Consider the following 19,443-nt stretch of genomic DNA (forward strand, 5'->3'; position numbering starts at 1 on the left):
GGATTAAAGTACTATGCACAGAATTAGAAATAGATTTCTTTTCAAAATCATATTTTACATGAATGATTAAAATTCATAATACTAGCTTACTCCTTTACTTACTCATTTTGGATTGCTACTGAGTTTTGCAAGCTTAAAGTATCTACTCAAGGTTTTTCGTTTCTTCCTTTCTATCATCGATTTGGATTAATCTTATCATATCTTTTCATCATCATCATCGTCATCATCATCATCATCATCATCATCATCATCATCATCATCATCATCATCATCATCATCATCATCATCGTCATCATCATCATCATCATCATCATCATCATCACCATCATCATCATCATCATCATCATCATCATCATCATCGTCATCATCATCATCATCATCATCATCATCATCATCATCATCATCATCATCATCATCATCATCACCATCATCATCATCATCATCATCATCGTCATCATCATCATCATCATCATCATCATCATCATCATCATCATCATCATCATCATCATCATCATCATCATCATCATCATCATCATCATCATCATCACCACCATCATCATCATCATCACCATCATCATCATCATCATCATCATCATCAGCATCATTATCATCATCATCATCATCACCATCATCATTATCATCATCATCATCACCATCATCATTAGACTACCCCGTAGTCCACTTGCCCATTGTGCATACTCTGGATATTGTATTTAAGCTTAAAACTCTGATTTAATTAATGTGTGTACAATTGATAGATTTTCACATCTGATCAGTCACCCTACTCCCTCTGTTTGTTAGCTTCCCAAGTGGACTACTGACATTGCCTTGCGGCTAAGATTTTTAACACGGGACTCTATGGAGAGTTAGGCCAATTTCTGGCCATGATGTAATGCATCTTTAAATGGATCTGCCTTGTGATTGGTCGCCCATACCTCGCTATGGTTTAAATCGTCTGGGCCCGCGCCATTACCATTAACTACACCGTAAACAACTGTTTGTGGTATTTGCGGCGCTTTTGTGTTGACGCGAAAGTTAATCTCTCATCAAACATGTAGCGCGTACTTGTGGTTAATGGACTGATAAACAAGTATGCTAGACAGTGTGTTTTAGAGAGCAAAATCCAGGAGGTAAAGTTCTGCTTACAATTCAAAGTTCATAGTCGAAATTTCGGGGTTCGCTATCAATAAACTGTAGATTCCAAAATCAAAATTGTTCAGTATTAAAGTGAGCCGTTATAATTATGCAAGATGATGTTGCATTCAATTACTTTTATTGTCACTAATCGTCTGATATTTTTAACTCTTTATGACCATTTTACTATTGAATACTTTAATTTTAATAAACATCAGTATAATTTTGAGTTCAACGAAATGGGTTCATCATGACTAATAATAAAATATTTTTAATAAAATTCGACTATGGCATAGTCTACCATCATCATCAGCATCATCATCATCGTCAACATCATCATCATCATCGTCATCATCATCATCATCATCATCATCATCATTAATCACTTGTATTAACATACTCAAGCCAATATATTTGGCTTATTTCATTTCTATCGGTTCTGTTTGTTTGTTCAAAGGGTTACTCAAAATACAAAATAGCTACTTTTATACACCTTTTGAGAACGATTTAAAAATTACAACGCATAATGGTTTGGCAAAATCTTCACAGCATCCGCAAGCCATTATTATTAAAATCCTTTGATGATTTTTAGACCGATGTTATTTAAGATGCCAACTATTGTTTAAAACGGAAATCCAGGCATTATAAGGCAAGACCTTTAATTATTGGTTAAATGACCATTCAAAAAAGCGTGCGGATGCATGCCTTTTAGAATAGTTATCTTAAAAAACTAATAAAATTTTTAATGGAACTGGATAAAAAGGTGTGTTATACACGCATGGCGCATTGCAAATTCCCGCGATTGTCTCAGTTTGCAAAGCCATAAAATAATTGAGAAATATAGTTCCAACAAAGGCCAGCAGAATTTTTATTAATACTTTTTCTAACGTAATCATAGATGGTCCACTCATATTATGAGAGTGTCCATAGCAACAAAGAAAGTGTTGATTTGTAAAAAAAAAAAATTCCAGTAAAACCATGAATATACATCTGCCTTGCAGACGATAATCCAATACCGTATAATTATGACCCAACGCGATTGAATGGGGGCAATTATCAAGTAGGACGAAAATTGATGTCTCAGAATTTCACCAACAAAATTGTCCATATAAAGTCATGGAACATTTAGAAAGTAAATATGTGTAATAATACAATAGGTTAATTGTTTTACACTCAATAATCAAAACGTCAGTTTCTGAATATTGCATTTAAGCTTAAAACTCCGATTTAATAAATGTGTGCACAATTGATAGATTTTCACAACTGATCATCTTTTCAGTCACCGTACTCCCTCTGTATGTTAGCTTCCCAAGTGGACTACTGACTTTGGATTGCGGTTATCATTTTTAACATGGGACTCTATGGAGAGTTAGGCCAATTTCCGGCCTAACTAAAATTGGTCATGATGTAATGCATCTTCAAATGAATCTGGCTTGTGATTGGTCGCCCAGATCTCGTTATTGTTTAAATCTTCCCGACACGTACCATTACCATTAACTATACATGGTACACATCTATCTTTAGAATGCGGCGCTTTTGTGCTGGCGCGAAAGTTGGTGGATGAACGTACGCATCTAGCGCGTATTGTACCACCATGCTTAGTCTTGTGGTTAGATTTGATTCATAAACAAGTATGATTGACAGTGTGTTTTAGAGAACGAAGTCCCTGGGTAAAGTTCTGCTTAAAAGTGGAAGTCCATAGTCGATTTTTAACTCGTAATAAACTGGCATATTCTAAAATTAGAATTGTTCAGTATTGAAGTGCCATTATAGTTATGCCATTATGATATGTTGCATTCAATAATATAAGCCTACGTATACTTTACTTTTACTGTCACAGATATAATTATATAAACTTTTTCATAACCATTTTATACTAGTATTTTGATGTAATAAATATCAGTATAATTTCATGATCAATAACGTATTTTTATTTATCAAAAATCGACTATGGCATAGTCTACTATGACTGGCGAGTATTTTTTTTTTTAATTTTAGCTCGGTCTTTTATGACAGTAGCCTACACTGTATTTTACGCGTCAGCAACTTGTCACTAGGGGTAAAGGGATAAGGTGCAGAAGAGATAATGACGTATCAATCGAAAACCTCATCACCCATAAAAACGATGAGGGTATACATTTAAAAGGACTACTCATTTACTATAGAGTCAAATACATGTAGCAAGAGTACACATGAATCAAAGCCGGCTTAAAGCCATATTATAACATTTGCTGTGGAGAACGCCCTCAAAAAAATTTAATTCTGGTTTTTACACGATTGTAATGTACTTTAGTCAATAAAGATAAACTGCAAAAACCAAGACTTTAGGTGCTGTAGTTTTGTCAAAATCCGAGATTTTGAATAAAACGATGGAAACTGCGTTTATTATTACGATGGAAATGTTAGTCGAACACGTATGCACAGTACGTACACGGCGTGCGGGATGCACATACACACACCCCGAGGATCGCACCGTATTACAACCGCGGGAGTAACATGCATGGACGCTAGTAGTAAATTCCAATTTTCTATGCTTTACCTCACTTGTTCTGCTCAAAATTAAAGGGGACATATCTGACAGTAAAAGCTAACATTTTATGGAAAATAAATACTAATCTATTTTTGCAGAAATGTTATAATATGGTTTTAAGTCAGAGTTTGTCCCACAAAATAACTAGCAGATAGATGTACTCAAAACTGACTTCTGGATCTGGATGTTATCAGAGATCATCTTAAAGGCTTATTACTAAATTTACTAATTTAAACTTGAGACATACTCATCAGAGCTATCGACAGCCTCTCATCTAATTTAAAACCATAGCGTTGGGCCATTACGATCATGCATTAATAAAAGAATTTTTATTTTTTGAAAGTTTTGTGCATCTAGCATATACAAAAAGTGAAAAGTATGAATTATATCCTAATAAATATGTGAAAGATTCTCGCAAACGTGTTGTGACTGTACACATAGTACATAGCAATGCCTTTGAATCACGGGAGGCATGTGCTTAAACAGTTGAAATGGAACATAGATTACGTCTAATAAGAATATGTTTTTGTAATTATAATGTTCAAGTCGGATTTCAAGAATCACAAAACCACTGACTGAGGTGCCTCTTTCCTGAAAATGGTCCCAGGACCTTGGCCAGGCCTTTGAGATGAAACACTCGATTCCACTGATGTTGACCCACGGGTGCTTTGAACATCTTCACGTTGATAATGAATCGCATATATTTTGGGCAGGTACAGGCAAAACAAGGAGAGGTATGTATTCACTAGCAGAGGTACACTCAAAGCGCCAATCTTCTGTGCAACATCAATGGCTGTGGTATACACTGGTATGGCAGTGAGACAAACTATCAATGTAGAATAAACGCTAACAGCGATGAACTTGGATTCGTTGAAATTATCTGGAACTCTACGGGCTTTGAAGGCGTAGTAACAGCATGCAATGATTACAAATGCATTGTAAGCACACGATGCGTAAAACCCATAACCAAATCGGCAGAAGATTTCCAGATATGGCTTCCGTCGAGGAGGAATTAAAAGATCTGGTGTTGATGGACCGAAGAATATCGACGAGATTGCCACAAGCACCTGAGGAAGAAAATGTAACAGTATGATAAATGAAAACAGTTCTTGTATCTCAATTCAATGCTGAAGCATCTTAAATAGTTACATGATTACATTTATGATTCGTAAAAATTCTTCATAGACTTGGACAGGCTCTCATGCTCAACCATTTGATCAACATGCATGCCCGTTAATCAAGATGGTTCAGTTTGCTTCAACTTGTCCTGATGTTATCTAAAATGTTTTGCTCTTTGTTTTATTTTTATTTTTTGACGAGTTGTCAGGCATAAGCCTTTATTATACATATTACGAAAACTACATATTATACATATTTAAATTATTAAATCACACATTTTCAGAACACAAAGATTATTGCATTACACTATATAAAATATACAAGTATAAGAAATTAAGTTGAACAATTAGATATATGTTTTGCTCTTTGTGCTATTTTTTTAAGGATTGTAAGTCTTTCGTTGGCAATTTACTAAAGGGTAAAGAGTATGCTCAAAGAGTTGCACAGATCTAGAGCGACGGCACTTTTGGATAAAGGCGTACAAGTCAAAGAAGTGGCCATCAGAGATTGGTTGAATTTAGAGGTTGGATGTCAACTTTTTGCAAGATTGTAATGCCCAATGGTGTACTAAAATAAAAACATTAAAGATTAAAGCCTGAAGTGCTTTAATTAAAAATGTAAGTTTTTATATTAAGGTAACCATTATTGTAAACTGTTGCGATTTAGTTTTCGAAGTATATGATATGTAGAATGCATTATTGCAAGACTAGACATCAACGTGTTATTTTTCAATAATATATTGATTAAGATAATGAAAATCGATTTTTTTTTTGACTGCTTCAATCAAAAATACACCGTGTACCCTTAAATATGGAGATCTCCACCAATACTCATGATACTAATATAATCCCAGATATATGTAACAGTAAGACAATTATTCAGTGCACGAATATCTGAATATAAAGCATTTATATATTGTTTTTGTCAAAATGATAATAAAAATGCGATTACAAAGACTGGCTAAAATGTTATGTTTTCTATAAGCAAAACATTAATATGTATAGCTTGCCTCTATAAGGATGATGCAGGATGCCATGATAACTTGACTTTTAGGACTTTTCAAACGAACTTTTTTGCTAGGTTTTATGCTGAATATCCTCCAGATGCGATTGACCTTGAGGAGTACCGGTGCAAAGGAAATGCAAAACGATGTTGATATGCAGACATCAATGACTACGCAGGTAACGTTTGTTGGTCTGAGAAGATTCAAGGCGACGACAATGCAGAAAAATCCTAAACCGAATAAGTTAATGGAACAAAGCTCTCTACCGCTTGCTTTAATGAGAGAGTGTTCAGAATAGTAACAAAGGCCGATACCTGCTGAGGCAGTAAGAATTAGACCTAAAACAGCACCAGCTATTGAAAGTATAAACACTGGATTGCGATAACCAAGATAAGATGGGTGTATGGGTACACATGTTTTGAAATCATCATTTGGCCACTCTGTTACGGAACAGTCTTGGCATACTGAAGCATTGTTCTCATTCGCAACAATAGCATAGTCATTACATTTCTGACAACCCCAACAACACTTCTTCTCCAGTGGTACCTCGATGTAGCCAGCCTGACAGATTTCAATACAAAGAGATATCGGCACTTTTCTATCCCTTGTTTGCCACTGAAATTCATTCTCTTCCAGGTGAAGAAGAGTTTCTTGGTGTGAGTCCCATTTGCCAACGTTTACCAAACCGTAAACACCGTTTGTAATTTGCCAGTTGTTGATTTGATATGTTCCAGGGACCTCCCCGTTTTCATCAAATCGAAAATAATTGTTACCTGTAGATGGGATGGAGACTTCAAGAAGCTTCTTTTTCAAAAGCCATCCATCAATGGTTCGGTCACTGGGTCCATTTTGCCAGGAATTTTCTTCCAAACTAGCGTTTAATGCATAGGCTAATGCGTAGACTGCACTTATCACTTGTTGTGTGTTCCAATGAACCTTTGGAAGGGGACAAGAAGCCCAATCGGTACAATTTTCTGCGACTTGTATTTGATTAAGGACATTTTGATACCACTGACTTGTTTGCTGATGATTGTTTGGTAGTTTACTGTAATAATCCGGGAAAGTATCGGGCAATTCACTGCGAAACTGAACGAAGATTCCACCAATCAAAACGTCAGCAAACTCTTGTAAGACCCTAAACCTTGGACTCCAGCCATCGCTTCCAATGAATGTAAATTGCCTGGATGTGTTTAACATTCTGACAGCTTCAAGAACAGCTAATGCGCCACGTGATACTGCGAAAGATACAATAACTGTCACTTTATCGTGTTCTGAGAGTCTTTGTGCTATTTCCGTAATTTCTCTCTCAGAAGCTGGTAGTGCAACAGGCATATTGATTGCAATACAAATATCATACATCTCAGCTAGCCGTACAATTTGTCGTGCACCATGTATACCGTATGAATCTAAAGAATAAAACAACGCGATATACTTCCAGTTGAAATGTTGTAAAATGTCAACAATCACTTTTACCTGGAATTTATCAGGAGGAACAGTGCGAAAAAAGAAAGGGAATCTTTCCGAATCGCTTAATTCGTCACTCGTGGCAAAATACGAAACAATAGGTACTGTCACAACTCTTCCCGCTTTTGCAGCAATTATACTTGAAGCGCTTCTACCTGTCCCTACGATCCCTATGACTTTGCCTGAATTTGTTCGATTTTGATCTGGACAAGTTTCTGTATATTCATATCTTCCTACCGAAGTAGTCATCGTCATCATTGTCCACAATGTAATATCTTCATCCTCACAAGCGTTTCTTATTTCATATCCCAGATCAACACCAGATAACAAATCACTTTGGTTGTTGATGTATTCTATAGTATAGGTCATAGATTCGATAAAGCTTACGCTTTCATGCGATATTTCGCCATCACAAGTTTTGGAGATATAAGGCTTGAAAAATCCACCAATGATATAATCGCCGTCTTTTTGATAAATTTCGCAAACACTTTGAGCAAAATTAGAGTTCGCACTTTGTGTAGTCTGAATGTGAAAGAAAGTTGCGATTACAAGTTGTAACCACATCCTCAAAGATAATTTCTCCATAACAGTTATGATGTCCTGATCGAAAGATAAACACCAAACAAATAAAAAATGACACTTCGTGCCATCGTTATAGCCGGTGTGGAATTGGTCAACGGCTTCCAATGAGTGCTCAGTGTTATATCAAAATCACCGTAGCAGTCTAGGAATATGCTTGATGTAATCATGGTAATGGCGCTTGCAAATAGGAGGAACTATTCGATTGGGGAGGAGTTCATTAATAATGGTCGGACAAAAGATTAGTATCACTGTAGCAGTCTATGAATGTGCATACTGTAATCAAGGTAATGGTGCTTGTAATTAGGAGGAATTACTTGATTGGGGAGGGCATTAGTAATGGTTGGACTAAAGAATATTAGCAATTTGATATTAATATATAATTTATTGATTTATTGATTTATTGATTCATTGATTTATTTCGTTGAATATCACAGCCTTTTGTGGCCGCCCTTCACAAAATCAGTCGCTTCCCTATGATAATCATGCTGAGGTTTTTAAATCAAACTTAAACCACATCAGATGGATCTTTATGAATTTATTTACTTATTAAGCTGCACATATTCTTGATAATGCAATGCGTGGAATATCAAATTTCTAATAACAAACAATTTTCAACAACATAAAATGAATTTAAAAACCCGGTGCCTACAATTCTAAAATTAAATGTTTCACCCAGTTTTCCTAATTTAATGCTGCATTTAGTTAGTCACGTATTTTATGATATCACAAATAAAAATTATAACAGCATCAGTCATAACTTGAAAACATTTCCTTTTCAGAGTTTTTATTTATACGAAAGTTTCTTTTATCTTTGACACTCTCAGTAAGGTATTGTTGTATTTTTAAATCATTAGGCTAGGATTTATCAAAACAACAATAATAATAATAATAATAATAATAATAATAATAATAATAATAATAATAATAATAATAATAATAATAATAATAATAATAATAATAATAATAATATAAAATAGGTGGGTAATGGTGAATCCAACGGACAAGGACACAAAGAAAACGAGCAAGGTACACCAACTTGATGTGGGGAAACAAGTAAAATACAGACTAGGCAATATGCAGGGGAGGGGGCAAAACGTAGGCATAGGAAGTAGGTAAGGCTCACAAAAGTGCTAAACATGCAAAAACAACAAAGACCAATGATGTAAATCACTGTGCACATAAACAGACTCGGTAAACCAAACAACCAATGTAGGTACAAAAACAGTCATGCATATTACAAAACAATTATTTTAAGCTATTATGTTAAAAAAGAGGAAAAAATAGAGCAACAATTGCTGAATAAAATAAAAGTCGAGGAAAGTCTCAAATATTAAAGTGTATTCATAACCTCATTAATAAACGCGATGCGTGCGATCCAATCATATTTTATTATTTGTGAAAACGCGAACGCAAATCGAGGTCATTAATATCTCACAATTGACCGCAAAATGCGTAATTGTTCCAATGTCGCACACAATTGACTTCTGCGTGCGCCGTATTGTGCGTCCAACGAACTGCGCGCGCGCTGGCTGCCGTATTTAGATTGCGCGCTACCATATTTGCACAGATTCTGATACGCACTTTTGTTATTGGTCGTTTTGTTTTAGCCTGATCGATTTTGGGAAGGGAAGATGTAAAAATTGTTTATTTTTACAAACTTTTGAGGAAAATTTTGTGTTATTTTGTAAAGTTAAAAGATCAAAGTGACGAAAGATGAATGAGGTTAATAACTTTGCATCGAATATGTCGGGCATTGTGAAAAATCTAAACATTTTGCTTTGGACCTCGGAATATCTCGGTTCCAAAGGCAAAATGTTTAGATTTTTCACAATGCCCTCCAAATAACCGATTCGCAGTTATTAACCTCTAAGTATGCATACAGAAAAAGAGGGGGTGGGGAGTAGAAAAACAGAGATAAAGTAAAAATACAGTTTTACATGACATCAAACAACCGTGGCAAATAATGAACGATCCCTTATGCAATATATTTCTTTCTTTTGTATTTCAAATAACCAGTGATTAAGAATAATAGATAAAACTAATGATAAATAAACTTAAAACGAAAAATAAAAATGGAATATAAATAAAATAACAAAAATTCATGTGTTTCTGAAACTCGGACACACTCGACAATTTCGGTACCCGGAAATTTTGAATATCGCGTGTTGAGAGACGGATGTTTTTGTTCGTTTTTATGGTCACTATGAGTTGGTTTCAAATAAAACCACGTGATTCGTGCTTGATAATTGTTTTTCTAACATATAAGGCATAATGTTGTGATTACCGGAGTCATTCTTTAACTTAATCGGTTTAGGATTTTTCTGCATAGGCGTCGTCTTGAATTGTTTCAGACCAACAAATGCTACATGTGTAGTCATTGATGTCAGCATAACAACGTCATTTTACATTTCCTTTGCTCCGGTACTCCTCAAGGTCAATCGTATTTGGAGGATTTTCAGCTTGAAACTCGGCAAGGAGATGCGGTATGGGAGTCCGAAATCCCAAATCATCATTGCTTCTTTCATCATCATGACAGAGGTATTGTTTTTGTTTCATTGTTCTCTTAACTACTATTATTAAAGTACTTATAGGCTTCATAATAGAGAGCTTGCGATTTTCCAAACGTAGACGTAGGACGTACGTTTTTACGTACGTTAACGCGTACGTTTTTACGTAGCTATGTATTGCAATGAGGCCACATACTTTACCAACGCTCGTGTTGTGGCGCTATGTCCTATAGTCAGTCATCTGGTGATTTGTTTTGCATGAAATCAGCCCGGGGTAGTCGGTGGGGTCAGGGATCAATAAAGGGATCGTAATCCTCTCTACGTCATACATAAATTCGCCCAGTCTCATTTCCCTAATATTAAATTTAAAAAATGGAATTTCAGCTCGGCACAGGTGGGCCTAGAACCCACGCCGCTGCTACATACAGAAGTCCAGCGCACTAATCCACTGGACCACATGACAGTTCGGTAGCCATATTGAATTTTACACAATAGGCTATAGGCAACTCCAACATTGATCGGGTATAGACCACTTGACATGTGACGTCATTGCCCGGCAGTATACGCGCGAATTATGACAATTTCCATTGTTCTTCTACCCTGCAGTGTGCGTACGCATCATAGTTTGCTCTGGGCACGTGCATTTCAAATCGCCCACCATATTTCATATAGTACAAGAAAGCCATTGAACAGTGTAGCGGTTTGTTTGAGCATATCGACAGACGAGTCCCTCGCCTTTGTTGATAAACAATGATTTCATATCAGCATAATGACAGTGCTCATCAGTTAATAGCCACTTGGTGAATAGATGGGCATTATCAGCTATCAAAGAGATGTCTTATACTGCCAATCACGATAGAGGCTTGAAAACATTTTGTTATAAACCCAAAAGTGATATAAGGACCAAAACTGTGCATGTTGGTGCTTGATTGTTTGGATTCTTATATGTTGAAAATCCCTTGTAGTAGTATTTTTTTATGTGTAGTGTATGGTATTGTTTATAAATTATACAGCTTTTCAATTTTGGGCATTAATGCTCTGTTGCACTAGTGTTTTCATCAACCTATTTTATCGTAGTGCATTTCTTATGTGTGTGAGCCGAAATATCGTGGTAGATTGCAATCATGCTTTTGTTGACTCCGCCATAACTACGGTGAAGGACACCGGTTCAAATCCTTTGTTTGGATACAGCTCTTTTCAAAAATACTAATCTTATAGGTGCGAGTGAACATCCTTTCTTTGACATTTATGGTTCAATGCATAGGTACCGCGTGAACGTTGTAGTGCAGGGCGATATAATAAAATTGTATTCATCTATTGCTATGGTAGTTAATCCGATTAATTAAGTCACTTCTGTGGTGAATAAACTCAGCTTTAATTCACAATGACTCATTTACATAGGCTTTGGCAAAAGGTCGTGTTCATTAGCTCGGGATACTCTAGCTAAAATACAGGTTTACATTTACTATCTTACATTATCTTGCTGTATTTCAGCTAGAGCGCCAGACAAATAAATAAATAAATAAATAAATAAATAACCGATCAGGAATTGTGCATATTTGACTGTGTTCCTAATGTTCCTAAAATATCTGAGCCAAAATTTCCGTATCCTCCCCCACCCAGCTTTCGACCTGCGAAAAAATGCTTGCCCCCCCTTTTGACCCGCCAAGCAATATCCCCCCCCCCCCTATAATACTTCACCACCTCGGGGATACACAAAGTTATTGCACCACCCCTCAGCTGTACAAAAAACACATGATATTTTGACTATAACATTCGTAGAGAAATACTCGTTCTCTACGTTTCATTTACCTAGACTCGAGGTAAAATCAGCCTATTTCCACGTGGAACCATGGGGGAACGTACGTTTTAATGCTACGTTGAGTCCAAAATGTCAAATCGCAAGCTAATTTTTTATACGCAAAGTATCACACACATTTCAATGGACAATGAAATATTGCGTTTAAATTTAGTCCATTTTTTACACATCGCTGTACCTTTATTATAATGATTTGTTACAAACAAAAAGGATCATAATAATAATTAGACTTTCCTTCGTGTGTTCATTATCTTTGACTGTCTTTAGCATATTGTGAAATGGACAAATTTTGTGCATTTTCAACGATGTATCTACGTCGATTTCGCACGTGGAATATCTTAAAAATAGCTAAATACGTGACCTCGCTTCGATACAGGAGAGTGGTTTTGAATAGATCAACGTACGTCCGATGTCTACGTTTGGAAATCGCATTCTCTCTAATATATAATTTTCAAACGTAGTGTACTTTTCTGAAGACCTCACTGTATTAGAAAAACTTGGCAAAAATTGATAGCCCTGAATGGTAAGACAAAGGTCAAATTTCAAAATAATTGCTCAAATTGAGTAAAACACCACACCAAAGTATTCCTCTTGTCATAATGAAATGTATAGTTTAGCCTACCTGTTTCGTTAGGTTATAGGCAAAATGGTCAAAGGGGTCGCATATTGGGGTCAGCAAAATAATCCGACTGTAACTAGGGGCTGTGGTTATTTTTCTATATTAATTATTTGTTTGCATATACCAGTGTGTACAAATAGAGCCCGTCCGCACGTCCGAGACGGGCTAGTTTGTCTTCGGACGTGCTCTTGTCCTAACCAACCCGTCCGACGGACGCCCTGAAATTTTCTAACTTTAACTAGCAATGGCGTACCGACCGTTAAAATACCAGGACAAAATTGAGAATATTTGTATTGTTTATCTTCCGATTGGCATTTTAGGCCACAACTGTTATTGCAAGGTTGCCATTTTTTAAATTGTTATCAATAAAATGAGCGCAAAGGATGGTTCCCCTGCTCCACGTGGGTTAACCAACATGGTCTAAAATTGTTCGTGTTGCCAAAAACAAGTCTAATTAAGAAAGGTTTGCAAAATCTAATATGTCTTGTTACTTAGAGAACCGCACAATAGAGGTCATATTTTGTTCAACACCACATCAAATTATTCTTGTGATTATAACAAGTCTGGAAAAGTATAGTTTAATGTATCGGTGATTTGTTGTTCCTGGTTGTAACCATATATATTTGATAGTGCAAACTATGTTTTATTTTGATTATTATCAAAACCCATACTATTTGAGACTTTTACCCAAACTGCGACATTTGCTGTTTTGACTTATAACATGAGAACTTGAGAAGGATACATCACAGATTTTATGATAAAGAGGAATACTTTTTCGTATTTATTTAACAAGATTTGAGTAATTTTGACCTATAACTTTTTATGAGCAAGGTGAGTTTTTGGCACCAAAGTTTTCCTATACTTTGAGGTCAGTTTATGATATTAACGTAGATTCTGAACGAATCCGTGCAACAAAGACATTCTGCTACATGATACAGAGATATGAACATGTTTATCTTCATTCATGAGAAACGATGGATCACAAACTTTCAGGCCTCTTCTTGGCCTTTCCTGTTATTCCTTCACTCTCACTTTATTATGATTTTGTATGTATTCTAGTGTTTTGCTATTTGATGAGTGAAAAAATAAATGAATGAATGAATGAATGAATGAATGAATGAATGAATGAATGAATGAATGAATGAATGAATGAATGAATGAATGAATGAATGAATGAATGAATGCACAGCGCAAGATAAGACATCAAGATGAACAAAAGCAAGTCGGTGTTCAGAACCACAGACATTCCATTTCTGGGACACAGAGTGACAAACCATGGCCTGCGAGCTGACCCATATAAAGTTGAAGCAGTTCTGAACATGCCGACACCTTCAGAGGCACAGGGTGTGCAGCGCTTAGTTGGATTTGCCAACTATTTGAGCAGGTACTTACTAAGTCTGTCAGACACGCTGGAACCAATTCGCCAGTTAGCTAGACCTGATGTCCCATGGCACTGGACACGCGCACAACAGGAAGCACTGGATCGCGTAAAGACTCTCGTAATTGCTACACCAGTGTTAGCTTATTATTATCCAGTCAAAGAACTAAACATTCAGTGTGACGCGAGCGGCGAAGGTCTCGGGGCCGCATTGCTGTAAAACGATCGCCCCATAGCGTACGCCAGCCGCGCAATTACGGACACTGCAACCAGATAGAAGGAAATGCTAGCCGTCATTTTCGCTCTCGAACAGAGTATACTTTTGGTCGCCATACCAGAGTCATTAGTGGCCATAAGCCGTTGGAAGTCATTGTCAAAAAGCCCCTCGCAAAAGCCCCCCAAGAGACTACAGGGCATGATGCTTCGCTTGCAGAAATACGAATTTGACATTGTCCATCAAGCAGGCAAATTCATGTACCTCGCAGACACTATCTCCAGAGCATTCATCAACAACACACCCCCAAGATAGCCACGACTTCGAAGAAGTTAACGTCGTCAGCTTCTTGCCAATACGAGAGGAACGTCTTGAGCAAATCCGCAAAGAAACGGATCAAGATGAATCGCTGTAACTCGTCAAAAAAGCAATTTTTAGTAAAATCTAAAAACTTGGCCACTTGAGTGCACATGCCTTCCTCACGGTGCGTTAGGGGCCTCCAAATTTTGGCCTGTCCCAGGGCCCCCAAAAAGGTAAATCCAGCCCTGCACGTTGTTTAACGCCAAAAATACCTTTATTCTCATTCTTAAACACTTCGATTAAAATAAATATATTAATCATAAGTATACCAAATTTTAATCAAATTAAATCCGATTCGCGTACGAGTATCGCGTCGACACGCACGCGTTTAAGTGTGTATAAGAACCAATAAGCTTGCAAGAACATTCTCAAGTGTTTAAGAATGATGATTTTTGAGTTTCTAATTAATCACGTATAACTTTTAAGTATCGTAATGATTTTTCCACAACGGTGTGTTCCGGATTCAGGTGGGTAATAAATAATACGAAACAACATGAAGTGGAACACAAGACAGTCAAATGACGTATCACAAAGAAAGACATTTATTTCACAACATAAGAAACCTAAGTTACAAAGACTGTCTCTATAAAGTGAAACGTCAAGTGCCTAAGATAATGGTAAGTCGTACAGTGATGTACAGAAAGAAACATACGTGTACAAAAGACAAGCTCCGAAACAAAAGTGATGGCAAACTGCCGATGATGCATCGGAAGGCGCCACAAACGTAAAGCCTGCCATCACCAACAACAATATTGACCAATCTGAGACATCGTCACAAGATGGCGACACAACTTTACGTCTCCAATGCCTCAAATGCGTCTACCTTTTACCACATTATAGCGTGTTCGGCAAGGAACAGGTTGAATGCGAGAATTTCAGCTAGCCGGAGGATCATGTCGTGATTTGGCCACGGTCATGCTACTTCCTCGACTGACTCAGTCTGGTGTGGCTCTGAAAAGACACCTTTTGGTTTTTAAGAAGTATGCAAGGAAATGAGAAGAAATCAACGTACGAGTATACAGACAGAGATGTACAACGTGGTAGACAGCCGTTTGGTCATAGGAAGGTGCAGTGAAGCATATAAGTACCGTATTGGAACAAAGGTCTTGTACACGAAAGAATAAGCAGATGGTGCACTTAGCCATAGCAGCTGAAAGCACCAAACCTCTTCAAACAAAACAAACACAATATAGCTATCCAGAAAGAGAGACGCATCAGCAACCATGTAGAAGGGAAGCACAGGGACAATTAACATTGCAATAAGTGTCATATTTTATAACAAAAGGGAATGATTTGGGTTATCATGAAGATAAAATAGTCATAAATCGCCAATACAGGATGTTCGCCCTGTGCAAACACTGAGCATGTCATGATACGCGCGTCGACGTGTCAACAAACTATCCAGGTCAATGTCCGTTCTTCAGTCGATAGCGACACAATTTGTCGTCGCCGAAGTCACTTCTATGAATTAAGTTTTATACACAAGAAAAAGGAGAAAACATGAAAAAAATAGGGAGACATCCGTAGGCTCAGGGCATTTCAGTACTTAAATAATGAATAATAATAAACAACATCCGGATGCATCCTCAGATACATGAAGTGAACATTGTATTAGCGTCCTAAACGTTAGCCCTAATTGGGAGAAAGTTTGTAATAGGATCGATATTAAAGAATGTAGTAATATTTGTAATTAGTGATTTTGTAAACGCTTTTAATCAACAAAACAAAATTGCTCATTCTGACGCAAATGGCTTGAATTAAGAAAACCAATAAACGGAAAAACACAGCGATTAAGATAAATGATGATTAATAACAACAAAACACAACTGCTTTCACGATTGCTTTATTTGAAAATAAGGATATGCTGCCACATTTATTGTGTACAATATTTAAATATTATATAAACATTATTATATATTATTTATATCGATGACAAAAGACTGCCATATATTTTGTTCAAATTGAATTTGAATATGTGTCAAACTAATGGAAATTAATAAATTAAGCTTTGGAGTAAACAAACAATAATTAAGAACAAAGTTGTGTGCGCATTTTAAATAATTTTGTAACAATTCAAATTAATTTAGGTCATTCATTTGGTATGTACCTCTGGCATTTTGTTAATGTGTACAATAATCTGTTAATAGCCATTGTTTTATTATATCTGCCCGTTTTTTAAAGAAAGAAAGAAAGCTTGCTTCTTCTAAATGCAACAGTGGATACTCTTGAAATGTCCAGAATGTATAGTTTATGACTTGTTTTACAATTAAGCTACAAATTATTTGGATCTTATGTTGAATTTTGATGTGTCAGACTCATCCATTATCAATGAAACCTGGTGGGTACCAATCATTTTGATACAGCTTGTATATGTGCAGTGGTTATATTACATAGTGTTTTGTGGTAAGGAAGAGTGTTTCGTCCTGGACGTTAGCCCTATTTAGGGAAAGGTTTTCCATGAATATTAGGATCGTGCTTCTGAAAATAAGTGAATTTTTGTTTTATTAATTATGTATAAAAATGTATTTATCCGAGGTTGTAATTTCGTAAACGCTTTCAATCAACAAACATTGTTCAAACTGACGCAAATGGCTTTTATTATGAAAAACAATAAACGAAGGAACACCGCGATTAAGATGAAATGATGATTAATAATAACAAAACATGATTTGTTTTCCATTATCAATTATCCTGGCAAAATCTGAAAATTGATTTGCAAATAAGGTTAAGTTGCCAAAATTAATTTAGTATATTATTTGATTGATTTATATCCATAAAAAAGAAATTTGAACATTTTGTCAAATATTAATTGTTTCTATTCCCTTATTGTCATATCAATTTTGCTTACTGATTTGGTATGCACCTCTTACATTTTTGGAAATATGCAATAATTATTAATCTGTTAATAGCCATGTTTTTGTTTTGTTTTTGGGTTTTTTTTAGCTAACATGTTTCCAACTAAATTCACGTTATTGGGTGGGAGGAGGCTCAGGTTATAGATCAAGAATATCCGACAAAACAACACGCTGGATTAAGCAATCTGGATCAGCAGTAGGGGAAAGTCACCATGAACAAGGATGAGGGGCTTACAGACTGACACAATTTATGACCAGGTCATAAATACTCGGCAACAAGAAAGTTTGCTGACGTCATCAAAACCAGACAAACATGTTGCCGGTTCTAAAAACATCTAGAAACACCAGTGCCAGAGTCAATAAGATTCCTTTCTCAATTAAATTAACTATGAACGATCCTGAGGAATATGTTTCGAGAGCCATGGTTTTATACCTTCCGCCAATCAACCACGTAGATAATAAAAATCAGTATTTTATTCAATTGTTAATGATGTTCATGTTTTTCATTAACACTAATACGTCTTGTATAAGTTGATAAGAAAATATGTTATTTTGGTTCGTTAATTCCCTGGTCTATTTTGGAAGTTTTTCTCTCAGAGTTCGTCGGTATTATGGTTGTATGCTGGTTCTGGCTCTGGTTCAGTACAGTTCAACACCCCAAGTGGGAAAAAGTGAACCGGTTGCGGTGTGTGTGCTTTTTGTAGATTTGCTTGAACAGCTGCTGTAGCTGAGCTTTGAATGCGATTGGGTCAGATATAGTTATTGTGTCTTCTGGTAGTGTGTTCCACTCCGTAATGGATCGTGGTATGAAGGAATATTTGTAGCAGTTCTTGAATGGTTGTGGTTGAATAAAGGACTTGCTGTGCGAATTGCGGGTGAACCGCGTTACCGGGTGCAGTATGGTTCGAACTGGGACGGCTAGGTGACCTTCTTGTGCTTTCTGGAGTCGACTTAGACGAGATATCTTCCGCCTGGAAGATATTCTTCCGTCTGGAATAGTATTCCTTCTACATTCTAAAATCTTTCGATATCGCTATCCATATTCCGTCTTATCCGGTGTTTTAGGTGCTTTAAATTGTGCTTCCCAACAGCGCCTTGAGATCCACGTGATGTAAATAAGTCCTGTATTTTTCTTGATTTAAAAGCCAACTTTACTAATAAAATGATGATTAATAACAACAAAACACGATTGCTTTAACGATTGTTCTATTTGCAAGCAATGATATGTTGCCATATTTATTTTGTACAATATTTAATATTATATGATATTATTTAATATTGTTTATATCGATGACAAAAGACTGCCATATATTTAAATTAAATTAAACTAATGAAAATCAATAAATTAAGCTTTGGAGTAGAAAAGAAAGAAAGAAAATTTATATAAGTAATAAAATAAATAAATTATAATAATTACATTAAATATAATCAATAGCAATAATATTTCTTTGGCCTACCTCTTTACCTGATTGCAAGTGCTATTACATCGTGCATATTCATAGACTGTTACGGATCATTTGATATAAAAGACATTGTCACAGTACCACGATACCAATGTCATGAAGTCATTGATTTGGTCCAGACGACGCGGCGATACGTGGGCATCAACAAATATCACATTAATTTCATATCATGTTATTGTGATGGATAAAATACCTTTTATGATTTGGTTGCAACTTGTAATCGCAGCTTTCCTTCAAATTCAGACTATACAAAGTGTGAACACTAATTTTGCTCAAAGTGTTTGCGAGATTCATCAAAAAGATGGTGATTATATCATAGGTGGACTCATTGAGCCCTACCATTCTATAACTTGTGATGGGGAAATATCGAATGAAGGTATAAGCTTTATCGAATCC

The 19,443-nt window shown here is 36.1% G+C and overlaps 1 protein-coding gene across 1 annotated transcript; it reads right to left on the reverse strand.

Moving 5' to 3' along the window:
• Nucleotides 1-4,224: 4,224 nt before the first annotated feature.
• Nucleotides 4,225-7,619, reverse strand: LOC140166795 (metabotropic glutamate receptor-like). The gene is made up of 2 exons (XM_072190285.1): nt 5,793-7,619; nt 4,225-4,731 (listed from the first exon to the last, which is right to left on the reverse strand). Exons 1-2 carry the CDS (start codon nt 7,617-7,619, stop codon nt 4,225-4,227), a joined length of 2,334 nt encoding a protein of 777 aa, XP_072046386.1.
• Nucleotides 7,620-19,443: the final 11,824 nt, after the last annotated feature.

This window comes from Amphiura filiformis, chromosome 12 (assembly GCF_039555335.1).
Source record: "Amphiura filiformis chromosome 12, Afil_fr2py, whole genome shotgun sequence".
NCBI lineage: Eukaryota > Metazoa > Echinodermata > Ophiuroidea > Amphilepidida > Amphiuridae > Amphiura > Amphiura filiformis.